This window comes from Leptonotus elevatus, chromosome 2 (assembly GCF_054856555.1).
Source record: "Leptonotus elevatus isolate MCC_2025b chromosome 2, RoL_Lele_1.0, whole genome shotgun sequence".
Lineage (NCBI taxonomy): Eukaryota > Metazoa > Chordata > Actinopteri > Syngnathiformes > Syngnathidae > Leptonotus > Leptonotus elevatus.
In genome coordinates, this window is record NC_141240.1 from 24,126,604 (window position 1) to 24,148,875 (window position 22,272).

At 40.1% G+C, this 22,272-nt stretch overlaps 2 protein-coding genes across 6 annotated transcripts; one reads left to right on the forward strand and one right to left on the reverse strand.

The window, feature by feature from the left end:
* The first annotated feature begins 5,510 nt into the window (after positions 1-5,510).
* Positions 5,511-11,158, forward strand: LOC147179300 (mitochondrial carrier homolog 1-like). 3 transcript variants are annotated; one of them, XR_015094210.1, is made up of 13 exons: positions 5,511-5,691; positions 6,323-6,407; positions 6,480-6,586; positions 6,683-6,745; positions 6,965-7,022; positions 7,972-8,023; positions 8,548-8,607; positions 8,694-8,787; positions 9,773-9,820; positions 9,896-9,963; positions 10,081-10,156; positions 10,231-10,372; positions 10,448-11,158. XR_015094210.1 is itself a non-coding variant. In XM_086069909.1 (12 exons), the coding sequence occupies exons 1-12, from the start codon at positions 5,539-5,541 to the stop codon at positions 10,294-10,296; spliced, it is 930 nt and encodes a 309-aa protein (XP_085926035.1). In that variant the 5' UTR covers positions 5,511-5,538; the 3' UTR covers positions 10,297-11,158. The 3 variants fall into 3 exon arrangements, 2 of the variants coding, with proteins under 2 accessions (XP_085926035.1, XP_085926036.1); XM_086069909.1 differs by having other exon boundaries at positions 10,231-11,158; XM_086069910.1 differs by having other exon boundaries at positions 6,686-6,745; positions 10,231-11,158.
* Positions 11,159-11,887: 729 nt separating this feature from the next.
* LOC147179301 (serine/threonine-protein kinase 38) lies at positions 11,888-21,034 on the reverse strand. 3 transcript variants are annotated; one of them, XM_086069596.1, is made up of 15 exons: positions 20,976-21,022; positions 19,516-19,541; positions 19,288-19,425; positions 19,122-19,173; positions 18,906-19,028; positions 18,727-18,810; positions 18,542-18,665; positions 18,294-18,448; positions 17,338-17,449; positions 16,968-17,029; positions 16,201-16,318; positions 16,001-16,124; positions 15,364-15,459; positions 14,915-15,009; positions 11,888-13,727 (listed from the first exon to the last, which is right to left on the reverse strand). In XM_086069596.1, exons 3-15 carry the CDS (start codon positions 19,416-19,418, stop codon positions 13,591-13,593), a joined length of 1,413 nt encoding a protein of 470 aa, XP_085925722.1. In that variant the 5' UTR covers positions 19,419-19,425; positions 19,516-19,541; positions 20,976-21,022; the 3' UTR covers positions 11,888-13,590. The 3 variants fall into 3 exon arrangements, with proteins under 3 accessions (XP_085925722.1, XP_085925723.1, XP_085925721.1); XM_086069597.1 differs by lacking the exon at positions 19,516-19,541 and having other exon boundaries at positions 17,347-17,449; positions 20,976-21,034; XM_086069595.1 differs by lacking the exon at positions 19,516-19,541 and having other exon boundaries at positions 20,976-21,034.
* Positions 21,035-22,272: the final 1,238 nt, after the last annotated feature.

Here is a 22,272-nt window from a genome sequence, read left to right on the forward strand (position 1 = left end):
GACGCATTGCATGACCTGCATGGCCTCTTCCATTCACCATCACGGTGCAGAAGGAAGCATCAGTATGCTTGGATGAGACTAATCCTAATCCACAAGACTTTAATCTACTGTGGGAAGAAAGTGCGTCATTGTGACCTGTCCTGGATCGTGACCTCAATCGTGTCGTTTACCAGTGAGCTAGTCCATACTGGGACCGTGACACAGCAACAGAGATTCCTAAGTCAGGAGTTTCCCAACTACCTGTACTGACTGCTTTTGTGCACTTTGCGACCAGTTGTCCTTTTTGTGGCATAATTGACATTTGACGCTCTCACTTGTGATTTGCTTGCTTTGTTCCTCTTGCTGTCTACACTGAGTGGCAAGGCAGCATGTCTTGTGAATGTAATAACTAAATGAAACTTATTTTTTGAAATGGTTATATTTAACGTGACGATGTGTAGAATTTAGTGCCATCTAGTGGTGAAGTGATAGAATGCCACGACCAAAGTTGGAAGCACACTTCGCAAGCTTACTGCCAATTACTACGTTCCCAATGTTCTTCTTCGGATATCCGTAGCAGAAAGATGGCGGCTGTAAGGCAAGGTGTGACCTAATATAATTAGCGATTACTAGACCTGAGAATAATATATATATTTTTATAAATGTACGATGATGTGGTAAAACATGTTTTTGCATATAAAAAAAATGTTTTTTCTTAAATTGAAAAATTCTACACACTGCCCTTTAAAACTACGGAAGCGGATTGCATTTACTTGAATAACATTTTTTTTGGGGGGGGGGGGGGGGCTCTGTTTTTTTGAGTTGAGTTTTTTTTCTGTTTTATTGAATTTTTGGCCCTATTTTTTTTTTCTGTTTAAAAAAAATATATTTTCCTATGTTTTTCTTAATATGTTTTTCTGAGTAATATTTCCGTGTTTTGTAAAATACTAATTTTTCTGTTTTTTTGAATATTTTTTTTCTGTTTTTCTGAATATTTTTTTACAGGGGTTTTCCCTCAGAGATTAGAGAACAACCCACAATACAGTATACACATTAATTCCTTTATTGAGAGCCAGTAAGTAAACATGACCATCTTATTGCATATGGAGGTATGCAGGAAAGTGTCCGCTTCCGCTATTAGCGAGTCTGCAAAAAGTCACTTGGAGTTCAGAGGTTAGAAAAAATTAAAAAATTACTCCGAAAAACAAAACACCAGCTCTGTTTTTCGGAATACATTTTTTTCTGTTTTTCGGAATAAATTTTTTTCTGTTTTTCGGAATTAATTTTTTTTCTGTTTTTTTTGAATATTTTTTTTCTTGAATATTTTTGTTCCTGTTATTCTGAATAATTTATTTTTCAGCCTGTTTTTCGGAATATTTTTTGACAGAAAAAAAAATTCAGTAAAACAGAAAAAAAATCTCATTATTTTTTTTAAATTAAAAAATACTCAAAAAAACTAAGCTCCCCAAAAAATTTGTCAGGAAACAGGAGTTGTTTTTTTCTGTTTCCAAGTGACTGCAATACGCTTCCGTATAAAACAAACATGATTTAAAAATAAAAATACTATTAACACTATGTTATCCAATGCCTGGATGTACAACTGAATGAAAGTAATATTCCACAGCATTTTAAGAATTAGATTATTAAGATTAAGGAAACCTTTGTCAAAAGAACTTGCACGCTTGGAAACATGCTTTTATAGGATGTTTCTATCGAGGGGGCAAGAAAATTGCATAACTGCACAAAAACGAGATGATGTAACTGCTTTACGTACTGAACGACACATGAATTGTTTAAATGTAGATCTTAACAAATGCAACCTTATGCTATTGAACAATACTGTTTTTGTTTTGATTTTTTTTTCTCAAAACAGATGTAACATAGAATAAAGAAAAGGGTGTGGGAAGTGAAAAATGTGCACTTTTGTGTGTCTCATCAAATGCAACACTCGGAACATGATGTTCCAGCCTGCCAGCTGTTTGCAGGTTGTCGTGAAAGCACAGTTTATTGGATGGAGCAGTGCTGCCCCCTGCCGATCACATAAGCATCAGCATCTCTACTATTACCCATCCGTCCATTTTCTGTTAATAATAATAATAATAATAATAATAATAATAATAATAATATAAAATTATGATGTTACCACAACTATTAGTGGTGATAAATCAATCTAAAATTATATGAAATTATTCGTGTTAATCATCTAATTATTTAATACAAATAAATCTATATCAATATAGTCTCAATTAATGCAACTAATATAAAAGCACTCTTAATGATGTGAATGCTAAATTAAACCATATTTTGCTCACCCGTGAGTTGAATACATAATTTGTATTTTACTACTGCTGACAACAGTTGTGTGTATAATATGTGTGAAAATTTTAAGTAAAAAAAAAAAAGTACAGTAAAAAACAAAAACGCTTTCATATGCTTTAATCCTTCTTCTATGGTTTGTTTTCTACTCTATCAAACAATGGACTATTCATGCATGCAAATCAACAAGTCCTTTGCATATAAATAGTTCCACTATGGCTTCATGCTCTTATCCATCACACATAAACCTTCTTCTCTTAGCGAGGGAGAGAAGTCCTTTTGATTTAGGACTTGGCTAAACTCTGGAGCTCTCAAACAGTTCGCTCTGCATTTCTTTTCAAATGGGGGATCGATCACAGGAAATGAAGTGAACGTGTGGCTTTTGAATGGATTAGATCAGGGCCGGACTGGGACCCATTTTCAGCCCTGGAGTTTCATGGCTCAGACCGGCCCACTTTAGTTTACAGTGTTTGAATGAAGATGTTTATTTCATATGTGGGAGGGGCAGACAGAGTAAGCAGAGAGCTCACAGCCGTTGTCGGTACCAGATGTAATCGGGCTGCTAGATGTGATCGGGGTCGCCTACAGATGACGTCACGCTACAGTATTGGCTGGAAATGGTCCGTTTACAATTGTTTAATAATAAAGTTATTATGAAAAAATTGAGGGTAAAACATTGGAAAGAAATGATTAAAGATGTCATTGAAATAACAAAATGTATGGACTAAAATTGTAAAAACGTGAATAAACCTAAGAATATAAAAGCAGGACACTTTAAGATTGAAGCTTTTATTGAATAAAATAGATAGGAGCGCTTTCGCGCTTGCCGATGACGTCACTACTGCAGCTCTAACGAAACGCGCGATTCACTTTGGTTTGGTTTCTTTTTTAGCTGTTCACAATCACAATACATCACAAAATAGTCTTAATGATAATAGGAACAACTATCATTCCAAACTGACAATATTTGTCACATCTCAGGCAATTAATTTGTGTATTTATCATTTATTCAATCAATTTTATTTTTTATTCAATATATCTTGCGTTTATATTCTTAGGTTTATTTACAGTTTTACAGAGAGAGAGAGAGAGAGAGAGAGAGAAGAGAGAGAGAGAGAGAGAGAGAGAGAGAGAGAGAGAGAGAGGGGGGGGGAGAGAGAGAGAGAGAGAGAGAGAGAGAGAGAGAGAGAGAGAGAGAGAGAGAGAGAGAGAGAGAGAGAGAGAGAGAGAGAGAGAGAGAGAGAGAGAGAGAGAGAGAGAGAGCGTGATGCTTGCTTCCAAAATGTGTATGATACATTCTGCACAAAATAGCGGCCAAAAGGTTCATATTCAGGCTGACCAAGCGGGAAAATGCAGGCCACTCCAAGTTAGTCACTCTGGGTCTGGCTCGGACTCCAAAATCACTTTAAATGCTGCTTTTGAAACGAACTTGCAGCCCGAAATAAAAACAGCAACCCCTGAAGGCCAACCGGGATAAATCCCTGGATTAGATACAAATGGATGTTCTTCACGTCTGATCCTGCAGACCAACAAAGTGTCATGTTTGGACCGGTGGAACACTTTGTTGTTGTGATTGCACTGTGTCTACTTAAATCATGGCTGCTAAGCCTTTTTTTTTATATCATTCCTAGTACCAAGGAGTATATCTGGATTAAGGCCATAAAACTCACAGGAGTTGTTGGCATCTAAACTCAAGCGATTGATGATTCCTGTCTGCTTTGGTCATTAAATGGATTATTTGAACTTCACAGCTTCAAACAAGGGTTTGGCATTTGGAATCCCAGGGCTGGATTGAGGATGAACTGAGAAATATTGCATTGCCGTGTCGTCTCTACGGTTAACACATTTGTGACTCCACAAAGACGAGGGCACCTTGACAAGCTGACGTCCTCGAGCGTGTGCGTGTATTGATTGGACACCACCACAAGCAGCGTCTCATCAGCCGCTCTGCCGGACATGAGAGGGACATTTAAAAAGGTCTGATAAGAAGACGTAATTGCAACAAAAGCATAAAGGCCGTGGAGGGATGATTGCAGCTCAGATGATGAAATGTGACATCCGAGCTAATGATTGAGAGAATCCTGATTACGGAATCACATTTAAAGATGTTTAATCTATTCCATGCTTAACAATGCGGACAAATAGGATTTGAATTACAAAGTTATCTCAGTAGCTGGTTCCATGATCCGGTCTGTGTCCTTGGGATGGACACGATTGACGTGTGATGCAAAATGACATACGTCGTCGATTAGCATACAAAATGTCCTGCATGTGAGATGAAATAATTCACATTTACTTTTCTTATTTACACTGGGTGAAGCTCATTCCTTTTCCCTCTCCCTTCGTGTGAAATGGAAATGGGTGTCTTCAACAAAACAGGCAAAGGCAATATTGTGTAGGACTTAACATCTGTACATCAGTCAATGGTGTCAAATACAAAAAAGAATAACTTTGATGACTTCAAATCAACCAATCTGCTGCTTCTTGCTTCTTGTTGAGAGCTCTTCTCCTTCCACCAATCACTGTAATTGAGCTATGCGCTTTAAATGGTTCATCACTACCACATTAGAGAGGCTGGAGGATGACGTGGGCAGTGAATTTAATTTGCTGTGATTACATTGCTGATGTGTACAAAGAATATAATGTTAATGAAAGTATTTAGACATTTCTACCATTTGGCAGATGAATGTGTGAATCAGGGGTTTTCTTTAAATCAAAACGAGTCAAATGTTTGTAGGCTCCCTTCAACACAAGACATTAGCTGTTCTTTATGCCAATGATCATCTTTGCTCGATGACGCTTTTAATCCATACAGTATAGCCTGCAATCATGAAATGTTTTGAATTAAATAGGATGTGATAAATAATTGTTGTTGCTTTGAATTGGTCAGGAAAAGATGTAAGGAAGAAGTAACTTTGTAATATATCTATCTCTTAAAATTGGGAATTTTGTTGTGAAAAGTATGGAGATTTTTTTAATTTTATTTTAGGAATATGGGAGTCATTGAAATATAGAAAATGTTGGTTGAATGACTTTAAATTTTGATAATCATGAAAACAGCCCTTGAATGAAGTGAGTGTGGTGAGTTTGGAATAATAATAATAATAATAATAACAACAACAATAATAATAATAACAATAATTCAGTATTCACACAATTATTTTGAACCACCAAAGCGGAAGTGATTAACGAGAGTGGCACTATGACTTCCGTCCACTTCCCTGCCAGGCAAGCTAGCTCACGATGCTTTCGCAAGGGAGTGTTTCTACGCAGACAGGCGATGTGGAGCAGGACGCGACCCCGACGGGTGCAGATGTAAATGCCGCGCTTTTGCTGCTGGGAGCCGGGATGACGGTCGCCACGCATCCGCTGCTTTACGTCAAGCTGCTCATACAGGTATCTTATTAGCCGATGGAGCTATGCTATCCAAACAGTCACGTGATCAGCCCTCCTATCAGCTGCTGTTTGATTCAAATGGCGCCTCCCTTTTTTCTTTTTTCTAACTTTATTGAATTATTTCAATTTACAATCAGCATCAGGTACGTTGAACAAGTACCTTTCAAACATGAAAAGAAAAGAAAAAAGAAAACAACAATCGCTAGGGGTAACTAAAAATACATGTCAAATAAAGTTAAATAAATATGTTACATTCAACACGAGTAGAAACAGTCTTCATTGATTTTTCCTTCTTACAATATCTAATTGACAGAAAATAAAGCCTGAGTTTGTTAATGAAAGCCCAAAAAGAGGGCCTAATTCCCATAAATGTACACTTATGTATGTGAAATTTTGCCAAAATAATAAATTAATTAAGCAACACCAAAATCAAGGAGACAACATTATTTGGATCCCGTCATTTAATTAATTTTGCTGTTCTGAAAGATGCAAAGTACACGGTCATAATTAAAGTAAAAATACTTTAACGATAAATACAACATAGTTATAGAAATGCAGTCAAGATATACTCTTTATAACTTTAACTTTAACATAACTTTAACCCGCACTTCTCTGTATTGTTTCTTGTCAGGTGGGACATGAACCGCTCCCACCAACCGTAGGCACAACTATGTTCGGAAGGAAAGTGTTATACCTGCCTGGCTTCTTCTCCTATGGTGAGTGGACTTATCCATCAGTGCGTTCTTCGTCATGTATGGTAAGTTTATGGCGGCGCGATCTGTTTGCAGCACGGCACATTGTTAAGGTTGACGGCAAGAGGGGACTCTTTCGTGGCCTCTCGCCGCGTATTGCGTCGATTGCCATCGCCAGTGTAATCAGGACCAAAGCTAAAAAGGTAAACGAGAACCAGGATGGCCTCTTTTGTCAGAGCAATCCGCAGAGTATGCGCACGCTTTAAAGTGCACGTTGCCTTCTTGTTGTTGTTCTCCAGCAGACGGAGCTTGCATCCAAGAAGGATGACAAGAAAACCCCTCTCAGAAAAGTCGTGAAAGAGGTTATGTTTACATCTTTGTTATACGCAATTGGTCAACCCGGTTTAGTACACACACAAAAAATCGTTTTTATTTCTCAAAACGATTCAAACTAATCAGGGAAATACACAATTACAAAAACCATTTCTCAGTACTTCATTCATGTGTAAATAAATGTTTCCATTTCCTGTTTGAACTTTTGTTTCAAAGGTGCTCTCTTCCTTGCTTTTGTTCCATTGCAGACCTCTCACGAGATGTTCATCCAGTGCCTGTCCACAATAGCCACACATCCTTTTCACGGTAAGACGTAAGGGTGCACGCTTTGTGCTATTTCCAGACATTGCAATTGCATTCAAGCGAGTTCACAGTCAAAAAAAACAACCCTATTAGATTTATGAGCAGCACTGCGATGTATATTTCATCCATTGAAACGAAACATTATATGTAACAAATCAATAAATGGAGTTCATATTTTATCATAGCCTCTCACGGCAATAGTGAAGAAATGACACTTTGCTACGATGTTTAAGTGGTCAATGTACAAATTTACGTTCATTACTCCTCAAAATAACTCAACGCACAGCCAATAATGTCCCAACAGCTGATAACAAAAGTGAGTACACCCCTAAGGGAAACAGTCCAACTTGGGCCCAGAGTGTTTATATGTGCATATGTAGTAGGGGTGGGAATCTTTGAATATCTCACGATTTGATTCGATTCAGAATCGATTTTCGATTATGAACGATTTTTGATTCAAAATGATTTGATTGACAATGATTTTTGCTTCAATCTATAGATGTGCAAGGAATTGTAATGATCTACTCCAGTCTGAGCCACTCGTGGCACTTTTATCACTCAAAAGAACGGCTCCACGCTGCAAAAAAACAACTTTTATTGGAATAACTTGATCGTGACTTTTTCCTTCTACTCTCTAATGTGGCTACAACTTAACAGTGTATGAGACTGCGTGGAACCACACTGCCCCTAAGTGGCCAAATTGAGTGCAACATGAACAGCGCTCCCAATAAAGGCACACACAAACAAAGGCAAGACAGTATAAAATCATTTAAATAAAATCGATTTTGTGACATTTAAAAATCGATTCTGAATCGTACTAAATGAGAATCGCGATTCTTATGGCACACCCCTAATATGTAGTATTTGTGCATGTGTATATACTATAGTAATGTGTGCATTGTGAAATGGCGAGCCTAATTTATTGCTTGAAGACTCTCCTTTTCTCTGCCAGTTATGTCAGTGCGTTGTATGGCCCAGTTTGTTGGCAGAGAGCTCAAGTACAGGTAAGACTTTAAGAATTTCATTCACAACACACCTCACAAAACAAACAAACAACATCTGCTTCATTTTGGCTGGTTGGTAGTCTTTTGACAAAAAAAAGGAAGTATATTTTATCTATATTGTGTCTAGATAAGGTCAAAGCTTGAGAAGTGTAGTGTTTCCATATCATTTGTAATGAAACGTGACAATTTGGCACGAAAAAAGCCACTGATGTGAATTTGTCATCATCAAAGTGTTTAATAAGTTCACAGCTTTAAATGAAGTAGATGAGTCATTTTAATTCATGGTTCATTTGCCTTTGTTTGAGTATAAACCTAACCTCTAAAACCAAAACAATAATGTAGAATACATTATTCCGACAGATTATTCTATTGGGAAGATGGCCTTGAAAAAATAATTGCAATATTAAGGAAAATAAATGACAATTAGATTATTTTTTTAAATGATTCAGCCCTAGGGCTAACACATTAGCAGTTAATTGGAAGCCATTTTGAAGATTAATGTGAATGCTGTGCTCTGTCCGCAGTGGATTTCTCAGAAGTATCAGCATGATTTTTAAAGAAGAAGGAGTGGCCGGATTCTTCGTGTGAGAACTCCTCGCCTGCAAGAGTGTGTGTGGCTACGCTGGCGAGCGCCGTCAACTGACGTCTGTGCGGCTTGTTGTGTCCGCAGCGGTTTGATGCCTCATGTGCTGGGCGACGTCCTCTTCTTGTGGTGCTTCAACCTGCTGGCCCACTTTATTAACACCTACGCCGTAGACGACAGTGTAAGTTCACTAACAGCCGGCGTTTTTTTTTGAAAAACAAACAGATATATATGTTTATATAAGGTGTGGACCGATAATCGGCGCCGATACTCAGCCTTTTATGAATATCGACATCAGCCTCTTTTTTTGTTCTGATGGCCGATATATTAAAAACAGTTATTTTTACTTTTCTCTTTTCTGTCTGCTCTGAGTCAGCGGCTGTTGACTCCCTGCAGCATTGGCCCGCCCACAGGACCATCTTATTGGTTGCTTGTGCAGTGCTAACAGCCAATAAGCAGCAATTAGCGGCTGTTAGCCCGTGAGCTAATAGTTAGCTCGCGAATTAGCAGCTATTTGGGAGTTAGCGTGCGGGTGAACGGTTAGCCCGCGAGCTAACAGTTAGCTTGCAAATTAGCGGCTATTAGGCCACGAGCTAACCGGCTAGCTTGCGAAATAACGGCTCTTAGGTTAGCTCGCGGGCTAACCCAATAGCCGTTTTTTTAGCGGCTATTTGGGAGTTATCCTGGGGTTAGCATGTGGTTGAATAGACTTGGAAGTCACTCTTTGCCTTCCGCGTGTTCGTTTTCTTTCGGGTAGTGAGAATGTTGGTTATCCGAATGCAGGCTGGAGATCGGTGAACAGTCACTTCGAAGCTTTATTTTACAGAATATTCCGGACACAAGCAAGTTTACAGACAAACGTCACCAAGCATAAGATAAGACTTCAACCACAGACAAATGGCCCATTGTTGTGAAAATAGAGGAGGCTCCCCCAAACATCATTTAAACACTCACCCAGCTCTACTGAGGAAATTAAAGCAGTTATGACTAAATCTAAACAGTTATAACTAAATATGGGAAGAAAACCCTCAACAATAGTTAGCCCGCGAGCTAACGAATTAGCGGCTATATGGGAGTTAGCGTGCGGAAGCCACATTATAGTTGGTGGAAAAGCTGATGGCAAACAAAAAAACCTTTAACATATTGTGATTGTTGTGTGTCTGCAGTTAAACCAGGCCTCAGCTGTGAGAACGTATACAAAGTTTGTGATGGGTGTAAGTTCAACATTCCTACACTACACACAACGTGTTTCCCTTGTGACACAAAGTCAACACTTGTTCTTCCTCCAGTTTGCAGTGAGCATCCTAACATATCCGTTTATGCTGGTGTCTGACGTTATGGCCGTCAACAACTGTGGGTGAGTCTCGCTTCTGATTGTTACTATTGAAAGGCAGTCAAATGTGAATATGCACGTTGGCAGTTCAATCCAGATCGAAATGAATGAATGTGCATTCTTTGGCGGTTTTGTTGTTAGTTTGACTGCAGGTCTTCCTCCGCACTCGCCCATCTTCACATCCTGGCTGCACTGCTGGAATTACTTCAGCCAAAGGGTATTGTCTTCTTCTCACCTTGAACAGGTAGAAATGGAGTCAGTTGCATTTGAAGCCATCTTGTTTGCTGTCAGGGTCTCCTGTTCAGAGGATCCAGCTTCTTCTCTCGGCGCGTGCCTGTGACCGCCATCCAGGACTGACGTCGTTAATCATCAGCACCGCAACCACCATAAATTGGACCGTTATTATTATAACTATTTAAGTGACGTTCAAAAGGTTTGCTAGTTTTATCAAAGCAAAATGAAGATGAGGATGACACAGTTGAATATTTATTTGTTTTTCTTTTTGAAGGAGCAATGGACGAGTGGCTAGCACGTGCGCCTCACAGTTGTGTGGTTGGGATCTTAAAATACGGGTCTTGTTCTCCCTGTGCTTGCGTGGCTTTTCTCCGGCTTCCTCCCACATTACCAAAATGTTTATGTTAGGTTCATAGAAGACTGAATGTGTGCACGAATGGTTTTCTAAATGTGCTCTGTGGATGGCTGGTGACCAGCGCAGGGTGTTCCCTGCCTCTTGCCTATTGTCACCTGGGATACGTTCCCGTTCATCCCTGACCTTCATGAAGATAAGCAGTGGTATAAAGAAAAGATGGATTTTTTTCTCCCTAATTTTTATGGTTAAAGTCCCCAGGAAGCAGAAAACCATCCCCGACATTCCAGTCCCAATTTCCATATTTTGCATAAAAAGTAAACATGATATGAAATGTGATTTAACTTTGTGACTTTGAACAAAGTGTACTTTGTCAAAAACAACAAACAAGACAATTGTTGGTGAAGATGGACTGAGAATATCCATCAAATTGAGCATATTGGACTATTGTGCTTGGTCCATCCATCCATTTTCTGAATCGCTTATTCCTCAAGGGTTTTATAATGGGTGAGGATTTGAAAGGGTATGAGATTGTCTAATGTTCTGATTAAATGTCATACTGTATGTCAGAGTAAAAGTGTAGTGACAGTTGAGTCAGAAATAAATTAAAGAGACCCTGATGAAAAGTCAAAACTCTGTTTAATCTTTTTGACTAGGAAACGTTCTTTGTGTTCACTACAATGTATAGGCTACTATATGCAAAAGTGCTAAAACACACACACACACAATGTGTACATCTTACTACAGTGTTCAGAGATAATGAACACGGGCTACGCTGAAATTACGATTTGTATAGTGGACCCCGCATACTTGCGGTTCGGCTTCCTTAGATTCAATTTTTTTATTTTTAGTATCCACCTCGCCGTAATTCCTCCCAAGTTTTGGGAAAACGCGTATTAAAAGTTTATCAGCGTTTTTTTTGGGCGGGGTTAATTTCCCCAATGCGTTTTCAGAGGGCGTCTTATCTTCACCTCGATCCAGATTCGTACCTAAATGTTACGTACGGGTTCTTCTTAAATTAATGCACAACTTATCAACAAAATGTTGTGGCAAATGGTTTTGGACTTCCGCTTTAAATCAACAGTTGCTTATTAGAAAATATTCACAATGCGCCGACTGTGAATGTGATGCACTACTGCCACCTAGTGGTAGTTACACTGGACAGCAGTGGGTAGGGTAGATCATTCACTGGCAAGCAAGTGAAGTTTTGACATCGCTTTTGGTGACATCTAACCATTCTAGACTAATATGTGATGCTATAGCATTTTTTTTGTTGCTAAATGATCTTAATTTTTTTGCCTTATAAATGATGGTAACCTAACTTTAGTTGAGGCGTTGATGTAATTAAGGAGACAACGATGGTTGATTGCACAGTAATTCATTGTCGCATAGCAGAGAAAAGAACACAAAACAGCACAAAGTGGTTTAAATAATAATTATAATGTACATCCATCTTCCCAAATCCCCTCACTCACACTTCAAGATGACTACAGAAGCAAACATACACACGAGCGCATCCTTTCTAACACACAGATCTTAACACTCCAACATGGACTCTATTGCTTCGAAGGCGACTAAGCACAATTTACTCCAGTAACATATCACTTCTTTAAAAAAAATGTACCCTGCCAAAAGGAAAATGTCCACTGAAAGCGTTTCTAAAATACAACGTGCTCATTGTCTTCATGTTACAAACCTTCACACAACTAGATATGGAAGCCAATTTGTTCTCATAAAAACAGATTACATGTCGCATGGGTGATGTAAAAAGGCAATATGATGATAAGAGTCAGAAAATACTTTGCAATGCTAAAAAGTCTTATGAGGAAGCTGTGGGTTCTGAAATGTGACAATGCGATGATGTCATCGCTTTGGATAGCATCGTTTGCATACGTTTGACCGATCCTGACTTGTGTGAACGTACATCAAACAATTGTCATTTCCGTTGCTAAAATGAATTAAATCAGTTACTTCAAAAACAAGAGGCCATATTTAAACCAAAGACAATTTGTAGATGTCAATTCAATGACTTGGGTGTGATCAAATAGAATTACAATTCCTTCTCGTTTTTTCTTTTCTTTCTTGTACATTCAAACAACCAGCATATGGAATTATTGTCGTAAAGAAACTCAAGTGTTAAACCTTAAGACTTACATTCATTTCAGAAGACAGCATATTGGATATTGTGGACACTGGAGCGCTTTAGCCCTCTAATTACAGATCAAGAGTGAACATTGTGTGTGTGTGTGTGCGCGTACGTCTGGGCCGGGAGCGTGTTTAAAAATAAAGCTTATGGTGCGACTCCAATTTCAACTAAATGTACAAAGGCCTCGCCTACGAGAGGAGCGTCAGATTGGTTGGATTTGAACAAGAAAGAGTTTGGACCTGCTCCTGTCATCTTTATGGGGAGCTTACAGGAGACTCTTCTATTAGTTATTTTCCCCACTTTTTATTTTTATTTTTTGGTGTAGCACCCTCTTAAAAAAAAAAAAAGTTTCCAATTGTAACTTGAGCCTGACTAGAACATCACATAAGGTGCTATTATCATGGTGGACTAAATATATAACATGCTGTTAAATTCCCTCATCATCATCAAGCAATAATAATAAAAATTAAAAAAACAACTGCTTGCAATTATTTCGCAGGGACATGAAGGAGAGGTTCTTGATGCAGTCTTTGGTTGGACAATGGACACCATTCAGCGCTGGCAGACGACACATATTTGGACAAAATCCCTGAAGAGAGCACTCGACGCCTGTCAAGTGTCCGCTAAATGTGAGCAACGCAGAAGAAGAAGAAGAACAGTGCTGGCTTTGAAAGAGGGAATGTGATGTTGCTGGTATTCGAGTTCAAAACAAACATCCCACCGCCGCGGGCGTAAACGTCGAGAGAAGACCAAAGCGGAGAATCCTTGAAGAGCAGCAAGCAGGAAGACGGCCCCCGGAAGCGTCAAAGTCAAAATGGCGAGAAATGAAGGCAGCGGGTTTCGACGGTGCAAAGCGATCGGCGGCAGCCCTTTTCCAAAACAAAATCCTCGTCTCCCGGCAGGTTTGTCCAAGGACGCTTCATCTCTTGGTGGACTTCATGTAGGACGGGATGGCTCCTCGGGCGGTGAGGCCTTCGAAGCGTTTGTACGTGTAGTTGATGAACACCCAGTCCTTGTTCTTCAGGTTGGCGTCCGAGTGGTTGGACACCTGAGTGGCTGCGGGAAGACACGTTCACGTCAGGTCCACGCGCATCGCCAGAAGGCCACATCGCGCGCCATGAAGGGAAACCGAATGAAACGGAAAAATGCCATTCATTTGTTCTTATGGATTTGAAAAGAAACACATGAACATAAAACACAGGCAGGGATGGGAATTCATTAAGATGTTTATGATACTAGTAGCTCTTTTTGTATGTTTTATTTTATTAACTTGTCTTGCAATCCCAATGTTATTGAAGTAAAACAAATAAAAACTATTGACAGAAAAAGAAACGGTTTGAACAAATTGCGACTATCCTGTTAAATATATAACATCAACAATTATTAAGATATTTATTTTGGAAAAAATATGATTACTGTTCATACAGTTTCAGCTGTAAGAAGTTAATAATTGGTCTCGAATTAATTTGAAAACATTATTTTTCATCTACAATGGGCTCTTTGCACAAATCCACGACCTCCTGAACTCGGCACCACTCCTTCATTTCCCGTCTTTCGTGATTGGACAAACTGATTCATCCAGGTGTGTCTGGCCATTGTCGCTGTGGTTACTGAGGTCAGGCACACCTGGATGAATCAGTTTGTCCAATCACGAAAAACAGGAAATGAAGGAGTGGTGCCGAGTTCAGGAAGTCGTGGATTTGTGCAAAGTGCCCATGAATACCTTTAAAAACATATTTTGCCACTTGCTGAAAATGACAACGTTCACAGGTGCTCAGAGCTCAGGTAACGACCAATCATGGCTCACCTGTCTACCGCATTTGCAAAAATGAGCCACGGTAATAATGATAATGGTATAAACATGACAGGGGGAGAAAAATGTTGGTCCCGCTCTATTAAAGAAAGAACAACCCAGTTGTCACAGGAATGACGCCCATAATGACAAAAGTAATAATACCAATAATTAACCAAACCCGGCAGGCGGATTTGAGTATGCTGAATAATACTTCAAACATGGCTGCAAATCGGGTGAGGAGAGGACACTAAATCAAAATTCATTAGTGGCGCACCTTCACCATGCTGTTACAAACCATCCCCATGAATAATTTACAAACATTTGATGCAAGTGGGTCCTCTTTCAAATGACCTCACAAGGTTAAAGGCGGAAAGAACCAAGTCCCCCCCCCCCCCCCACACACCCATCAAAGTGTGGTTTGTTTGGAATGAGGTAAATGTGATCCTACCTGTCGGTGTGAGGATGTCTGAATCGGGGAATTCGTCAAAGTTTGAAGTGTCGTCGATGCTTTTGATCTCAATGGGGATGGCGGCGGGCCTTTCTCTGCAGATGCAAGCACGTTGTCAAGTTTCACTCATTTTGCATCGCCTCACAACTCCTCAATTTGCGCCACGCACAACGACAATATATATATATATATATATATATATATATATATAGAGAGAGAGAGAGAGAGGATTAGGACCAAACTGTCAGCGTATTCATAATTAATAATAATTTACAGTAAGGATTATTGCTATGCTGCATTCAAGAGAACTAGTGAAGTCGGTCATGGCATTTGCCGTTTTGACCAAACAAACACGCTGTCTGTCGCCTGACCTTTTCAGCACATGAATTCAAGCTCATAACGAGCAGGTGCAAATGACTGCTCAAAATTGAAATGAAGAACAGCCACACCTGATATGGTCGTAGTCCACGCCCTCGAAGAACGGATTGGACTTGATTTCTTCCACACCAACAGCGCCGGTTCTGTGCTCCTCTTCGCAGCAGAATCTGCCACAAAAATAAAAAATAAAAATCTTCAAAAAAGGTTTGCCCAAGAATATCTATACCAGTAGCCGTTTTATTTGACCATTTATGACTGAAACATCTCCTACTACACCCTCGCTGTTCACAATGATTACGCCTGCAAGCCTCTGGCTAATAAGTTTTCAGACTGGATTCGGGTTCAAATTTCCCATACTCCGTGTACTTAGCGGATTACACGCTCCCAGGTTGCTTTAGTTAGTTCAAGCTACACAAACTTTTAGTGGCTCTGGCTCGAAGTTTTGAGATCAATGAATTAATTTATATTAAGTGTGATTTTAATGAATATGAATGTAAATAATAATTGCCCAGTCCTATATGATGTTGGGAGTGAGAACTTCTTGTTCACGAGTTGCGTCCTTGGGGCAAACGTGAAGCGTGACCAAGGTAGACAAGCTTAACTTTGCACTTGCTTGCTGTCAAAGCAAGCAAACATGCATTTTGTTGCTAAACAGCAGCAAAGCGTCTCTGAGCCCGCAAGTGCCAAAGCCACAAAAAGCGGTCCCACCTGAGGATGAGGTCTTTGGCCTTTTCTGAAATAGGCACTTCTGGAGGAAAGGTGAGCGTCTCCCGCCAGTTCATCACTTTCCTGTACGTCTCCTGGGGCGTCTCCGAGCAGAACGGCGGATAACCTGAGCGCACACGCACGACATGCGCGATCGCTACTAGCTTGACAGCAGCTCGTCACATGGTTATGGCTGCCCTTACCTATTAGCATCTCGTACATGATGACACCCAGACTCCACCAGTCGCACAGCTTATTGTATCCGTTTTGCATAAAAACCTCAGGAGCGATGTAGTCCGGTGTCCCCACGGTGGAGAAGGCCTGAAAGAAGAGCTCGGGATGACTACAAAATAATGATCGGCTTTTGTCGTCTACATTTTGGTTCCCGTATACGAGTTCAATCAGGTTAAGTTGTTTAATGTCACAATTGTGTGTTATAGTGCATTCTATTTACATCATAGCAACAGCTAGTTGAATAGTCCACGTTAAACCTAAAGTAATTTGACCAGTGGTGGCTTCACAAAGGGTAAGCAGATCTGCATCAAGTTTTCTGGTGTTCACAGATTAATGTTAGATCACAACACATATTTGATTGGTTGGTAAAGTTGTTGGCAACGTTGTGTTTAGCAGCAAGTCTACTTGCCACAAAAATGCTTTCATTGATTTGGCGCCTGCTTGTTTTCCACACACTGGGCCCTGCTTCCACTAGTATAAGCCACAACGCGCGCACACACACACACACACACACACTCGGCCGTGCGGAACCAGCCCCACTGGTCCCCATTCAACAAAAGTGAGACTATACAATTTGCACAGCAGTACATGGGAAGGGATGCACGAGACGGCTGGCCACTAAACTAAAAAAAAAGAAAAAAACGCCGTCTAAAATTAGAATTTATTCTTAATGCCCGGGATATGTCAAGCTATTGTGTGCTGTGCATGTAGTGTAAATGTGCTTCCTTGTTCGTACCAATTGCCTCCTATTTCTCTTCCAGGTCTCTGCTTTTCTCTTGGAGTTCATGTTCTGAAAGGCTGTGAAAGGACAAGCTGTCAGTTTCACAAAGCGTTTAAACGTAAACAGCACACCTAACATTTAATAGACTAACACGTTTGGTAAAACGTTGACTGTAGGAAAAATTGTATTTGGATCCATTTTTGCATGACTCTGGCCTTATGAATAAAACACGACCTTACAAAATGGAAGCGTTCCAATTATTGGATTTGAGAACGGTTTTCCGGTACCTTCCACACAATTTCAATCCGATTCTAATAAAATGGTGTCTTGGCCCGCATCAACACAAATGAGGTCACGACTGTGTAAAAGGAAGAGGTTGCCTGACTTTGCTTACTGAGGTCACTGGGCAAGCTATGGTTCAGGTTCTTGTAGAAATCTGTCCGATGCGCTCGCTTCAGGCCCGTGCATAGTCCAAAGTCGGACAGCTTCACATGACCCTGAAAAATAAACACATGGAGCCCTTCTTAGCATGTAAAAAACGTATTTATTCATCCTACGCATGGCCAATTAATACATTTGACTATTTTGGTAGGATGATTTAAAAAACAGTTTCCATGGTTCCAAATGCCTCCTCGATGACGAGTACTGCTGATATGAACCACCTGATTGCAGAGCGGAGCTATCGTGGTTGAGTTGACTATTGAGACCCTTCTCGGTTACCATTTTTTTTAAAGCAACTCGTGCACTATAAAACACAACAACTTGCCCAGTTGTTTGTTTCTGATAGGGAAGATCATGAGGACTATGACTGATTTGTGGATTAGGTGTGAGCAAAAAGCAACGGCGAGTACATTGTTATATACTTCAAGTACAACTGAACTCACTGTTTACATTACTTCAACCAAACTCAGTTTTGTTCCGTTCGCTGCCTTTTTAAAAACATGCGCTAGCACTAGCATATGTTTTAGCATAATAGCATGCTACCATATGTTTTGAGCTAGCGTATGTTTAACCGTGCCTTCGCCTTATGTGTGTGTTAAACACAGAAATAGCACCAGTAACTGTGACTGCGTCTTATAATACGGTGCGCCTTATGGTCGTGAAAATACGGTACTAATAATCTGTATCGGCCCCGAAAAAAACCCATATCTCGTTTATGTAAATGTTTTGACAAAAGTGATCCCCCCCCACCAATAATTAAACAACTTTTCCTCCTAAATAATTTATGTGAAAGTTGAAGCGAGAAAAACTTCAAAGCTTGTTTGGTATCAGCAGAAATAAAGCAAATCCCAGAAGGTGGAAAAACCAAACTAAACTGAACAAAAATGGATGCTAACTTACCTTGGAGTCCAACAGGAGGTTGTCTGGCTTGATGTCTCTGTGGATGAAGCCCAGCTGATGGATGGAGTCGATGGCCAGGACAGTCTCTGCGATGTAGAACTGAGTGGCCTCTTCCGTCAGAGTGTCCTTCTTCATCAGGAGGGTCATCATGTCTCCTAAGAGGGTAACATGCATACTTTCTTGCTTTTGTCACATTCGTGTATGTCTTTATTTTTGTTTTGTGGCATTAGCAGCAACGCTCATCATACCTCCAGGCAGGAACTCCATGATGAGGTAGAGGTTCATCTTATCTTGGAAGCTGTAGAACATCTTGACCACCCACAGGCTGTCCGCCTCCACCAGGATGTCCCGCTCAGCCCGTATGTGACCCACCTAACATAATCAAACCGAGCGTTAAAAGTGACTAACGGCAGACGAGGCACGGTGACCTCACCTGTTCTTTCTCCAACATGTCAGCTTTGCGAAGGATCTTCATGGCGTAGACGTGGCCGGTGTCCTTCTTCTGCACCAGGCGCACCTGCAAGAAAGCAAGAAACCCCCCCCCCCACTGCTGAACAAGCCTGATGAACGCTTGAGCTGATTGTGTGCGGTACTCATGAATGGTGGTTTTACCTCCCCAAATGCTCCACGGCCGATCACCTTGAGGGACTCAAAGTCTTCCAAACCCAGTCGCGTGCGCTTCAGACGAAGAAAGTCCGTCTCTTTCCTTGCGTGCTCCGTACGCCGGCGACTTTTCTGCAGACGTTGTCATCATTAGACTGACATACAATGACACGAATCTTCTTCTTATTTCTGAGTCGAATAACTCAAAGCAAATAATCACTCAACCTCTTCATCAGCCAAGCCTTCTTGATCCATCACCTTCTCCAATTTCTTCTGCCTGAGCAACAATTGACTACAGTTTTATAACAATCATTTCTACCAGATAAATTATTTTTGCACCGCATGCTTAGTCCAGACATTACAACGCGACAATTTAACCTGTCGCTGTCACCTCATCTCTCTCTCCTCGTGCTGGGCAATGAGGTTACTGTAGAAATTCTCCAGGGTCACCTTGGCCATGGTGACCCGTTCCTTGGTGTGGTTACTCATGGAGGAGCATGAGCTCTGGCCCGTCATTGCCATGCTTTACCTGAAACAAGACGCAAACACACAAGCAAGGTGAAGGTGATCTGCATTCGGAGTCGTGAGCAACAAAGCTCAATACTAGTGTAGTTCTTACCGCATTGAGTCTGAGAAAACTTGAGACTATGATATCATACGCAGACCGATGCATAAAAAGAGGAAGGAAAGCGAGTGGCATTGTGACAGCAGTTATGAAGAAACAATAAGGAAATGTGCAAGAAAAGGGTGGAGTCACTCTGTGTACAGTTATAGGAAACAATAACATGTTTATAAAATGCACACATAAAAACCACAAGAGCTAATTTGATCAAATGTGATTTTATTACTACTGCTCAATATGGTCAAAATACATTTTGAGTCAGCTTAGCTACACTGCTGAAATGGCCAGGCAAAAAAAGATCAAACGTGATAGCGAAAGAATATTTTCGCAAGATTCCAGGGCAGGTGAGGCTCGATCAAGTGCAGATTATTTCCAGTGGACGGAGTACAGTGTGCTGAAGCATACATGAAAATTGAATGGTTTACTTTTGTGTGATGGAATATTAGTTTCCCTGTTGAAATAGTTGACTTACATTGTGTGTAAAATAGATATCTTATGTTCCAGGTTAATTATTGAAATATCTTATATCCTATTCAATGTCACAGGGATCTGGAGCCTATTGGAGCTAACTTTGGACAAGAGGCATGATGACAACCAACCATACCCATACCCACACACCTGTGGGCAATTTTGATTATTCAATTGACCTAGCATGCATGTTTTGGGAATGTTAGAGGAAGCAAATGCAAATAGACTTTGACATTTAGTTTGTCCTCTGTGAAAATTAAACGGACATGCATGATCCAAATCAGATTCTATCATCTGGACTGGCTGTTGTAATAAACATTTCAAGTCGAATGACTAAATATTACGCATATAAATTCCTGTCGCGTAAAAATGAGACGTGCGTAGGTTGACATTGTATTTGGACAGAGTCACGCATGACTAAAGTAACACGACCGAAAAAATAAAAGAACCATACGTCGACAAGTAGCGTCAACTACGAGGCTGTTGGTAAGTAAAAAACAACAACGTGCATGGGACATCAGCCAAACCATCACGAAAACACGTTTGAACTTATAAGCAGTCGTATATTTGAGTCGACCCGATGGCTTGAAGCAGCCGTTTCAGAGGTTAAGTGTTACCTGCTAGCCTTAGCTACTTAGCTTCCAAAGTTCCAAACTGTGTCAACTTTTGAAGAGTAACACACGACGGCCCATAAAATACAGCTCAGGCATTTTATATCGTACGCGGTTTTACTGTTCGTTCAACTACGTATAATTTGATTTAAAAAGTTCGAAAACTCAATACCATGTTTAAAAAAAACACCTTGATGGCAGTTAGTTGGCTAACCCACGTTAGCCACTTATTTGCTAAAGTAGATCGAGACGTTTGGCGTACGGAGACACTTAAAAAACAAACTTGCTTGACATGTCAGGTTTGACGTATAATCAAAATACGAATTCGTTTCTTTGATCAAAAGTTGAAAGGTTATTCTTTGAACGTCTAGTAATTACCTTTATCGAAGGTGTTGTGGTTGCCGTTTCTTCCTCTACTGAGCAGCGCCCAATGAAACATCAAGTGTAGGGTCAGTGGGACACCTAGTGGACAAAACCTGAATTCGCTACGCAGCCTAAAAATAAATGTATCTAAAAACGTAATTTTACTGCTACAGTATGCTATCAATTTTAAATCTACCCAATGATTCCAAGATTCGTATTTACATTTAAAATATAAATTACCCATTTTCCAATTAGCCAATACCAAAACCTTTTGTTTTATATATTTGTAATAGCTGATGTTTAGCTGATTTGGATGAGTCGTTTTCATTTTCTTTTGACTCACTTTCATTTTACCTTCCACTTTATGACCCATTTCAGATTTGGTATTTAATACCAAATAACTGTTAAGCACTGCCTTAAATTACCCACCCAATCACCGTACCTCACTCTTGATGGCCAACATAGATAACAATAACAAATTAACTTTATTTATTTTTACCGGTCCTGCAGTAGGTTAGTGGTAAATTTGCTTTTAAATACTGTATCACAACGTATACACAGCCCTGTGACTAAACATTTTTAGCTATCGACAGGTAGAGGAAGAAAAGAGTGCGCTTCATATTGCTGCAGAAATGACATAATCAAATTGAGCATTTGAATGCCTGAGGCCCTTACAAACTCATGGACGATTCACTTGCATATCAAAGAATTACTATATTTGGCAGATGGGGAAAAAATCATTACTAGTTATTTAGTAGTAATTATTTCCCCCATCTGACAAATATAGTGCATAAAACACTCCACGTTCCATCTTGCACACACAAGCAGTGTAGCGGCGCAGCATCTGAGGGCCCCACTTCCATCTTCCAATAACCTGCACAGATTCAGGCTGTAGAAGTGAAAGAGCAACGTATTCACTCGTTTTTCTCGTGCAACTGTGCATCATTGGCGGTGTTTCAGCCACATCCTGTGCACGTGGTATTTGTTTTTCAGATGTGTAGTTGTCTGCCTGCAAACAGCCCTGCGCTTGCTTTTTCTCACGCCTGATGCTTTCAATATTGTTTGTCTGTGCTCTCCCTTGTGTTCTTGTAATGTTTCTCTTAGCCTTACAAACTGAGCCCCTGTCTTCATTTTTACATCTGAATGGGGCAGCGTGATGAACCTCCAGTGTGGGCAACATCTAAACATGAAGCTTTAGGCTGGTGGACATCTGGCGTTTTGTCCTACCATAAAAATAAAATAAAAAAATCACCATTGTGGTTCTGTAGAAAACATATTTGACAGCAAAGTGAAGAACAATAAGCAAAATGAA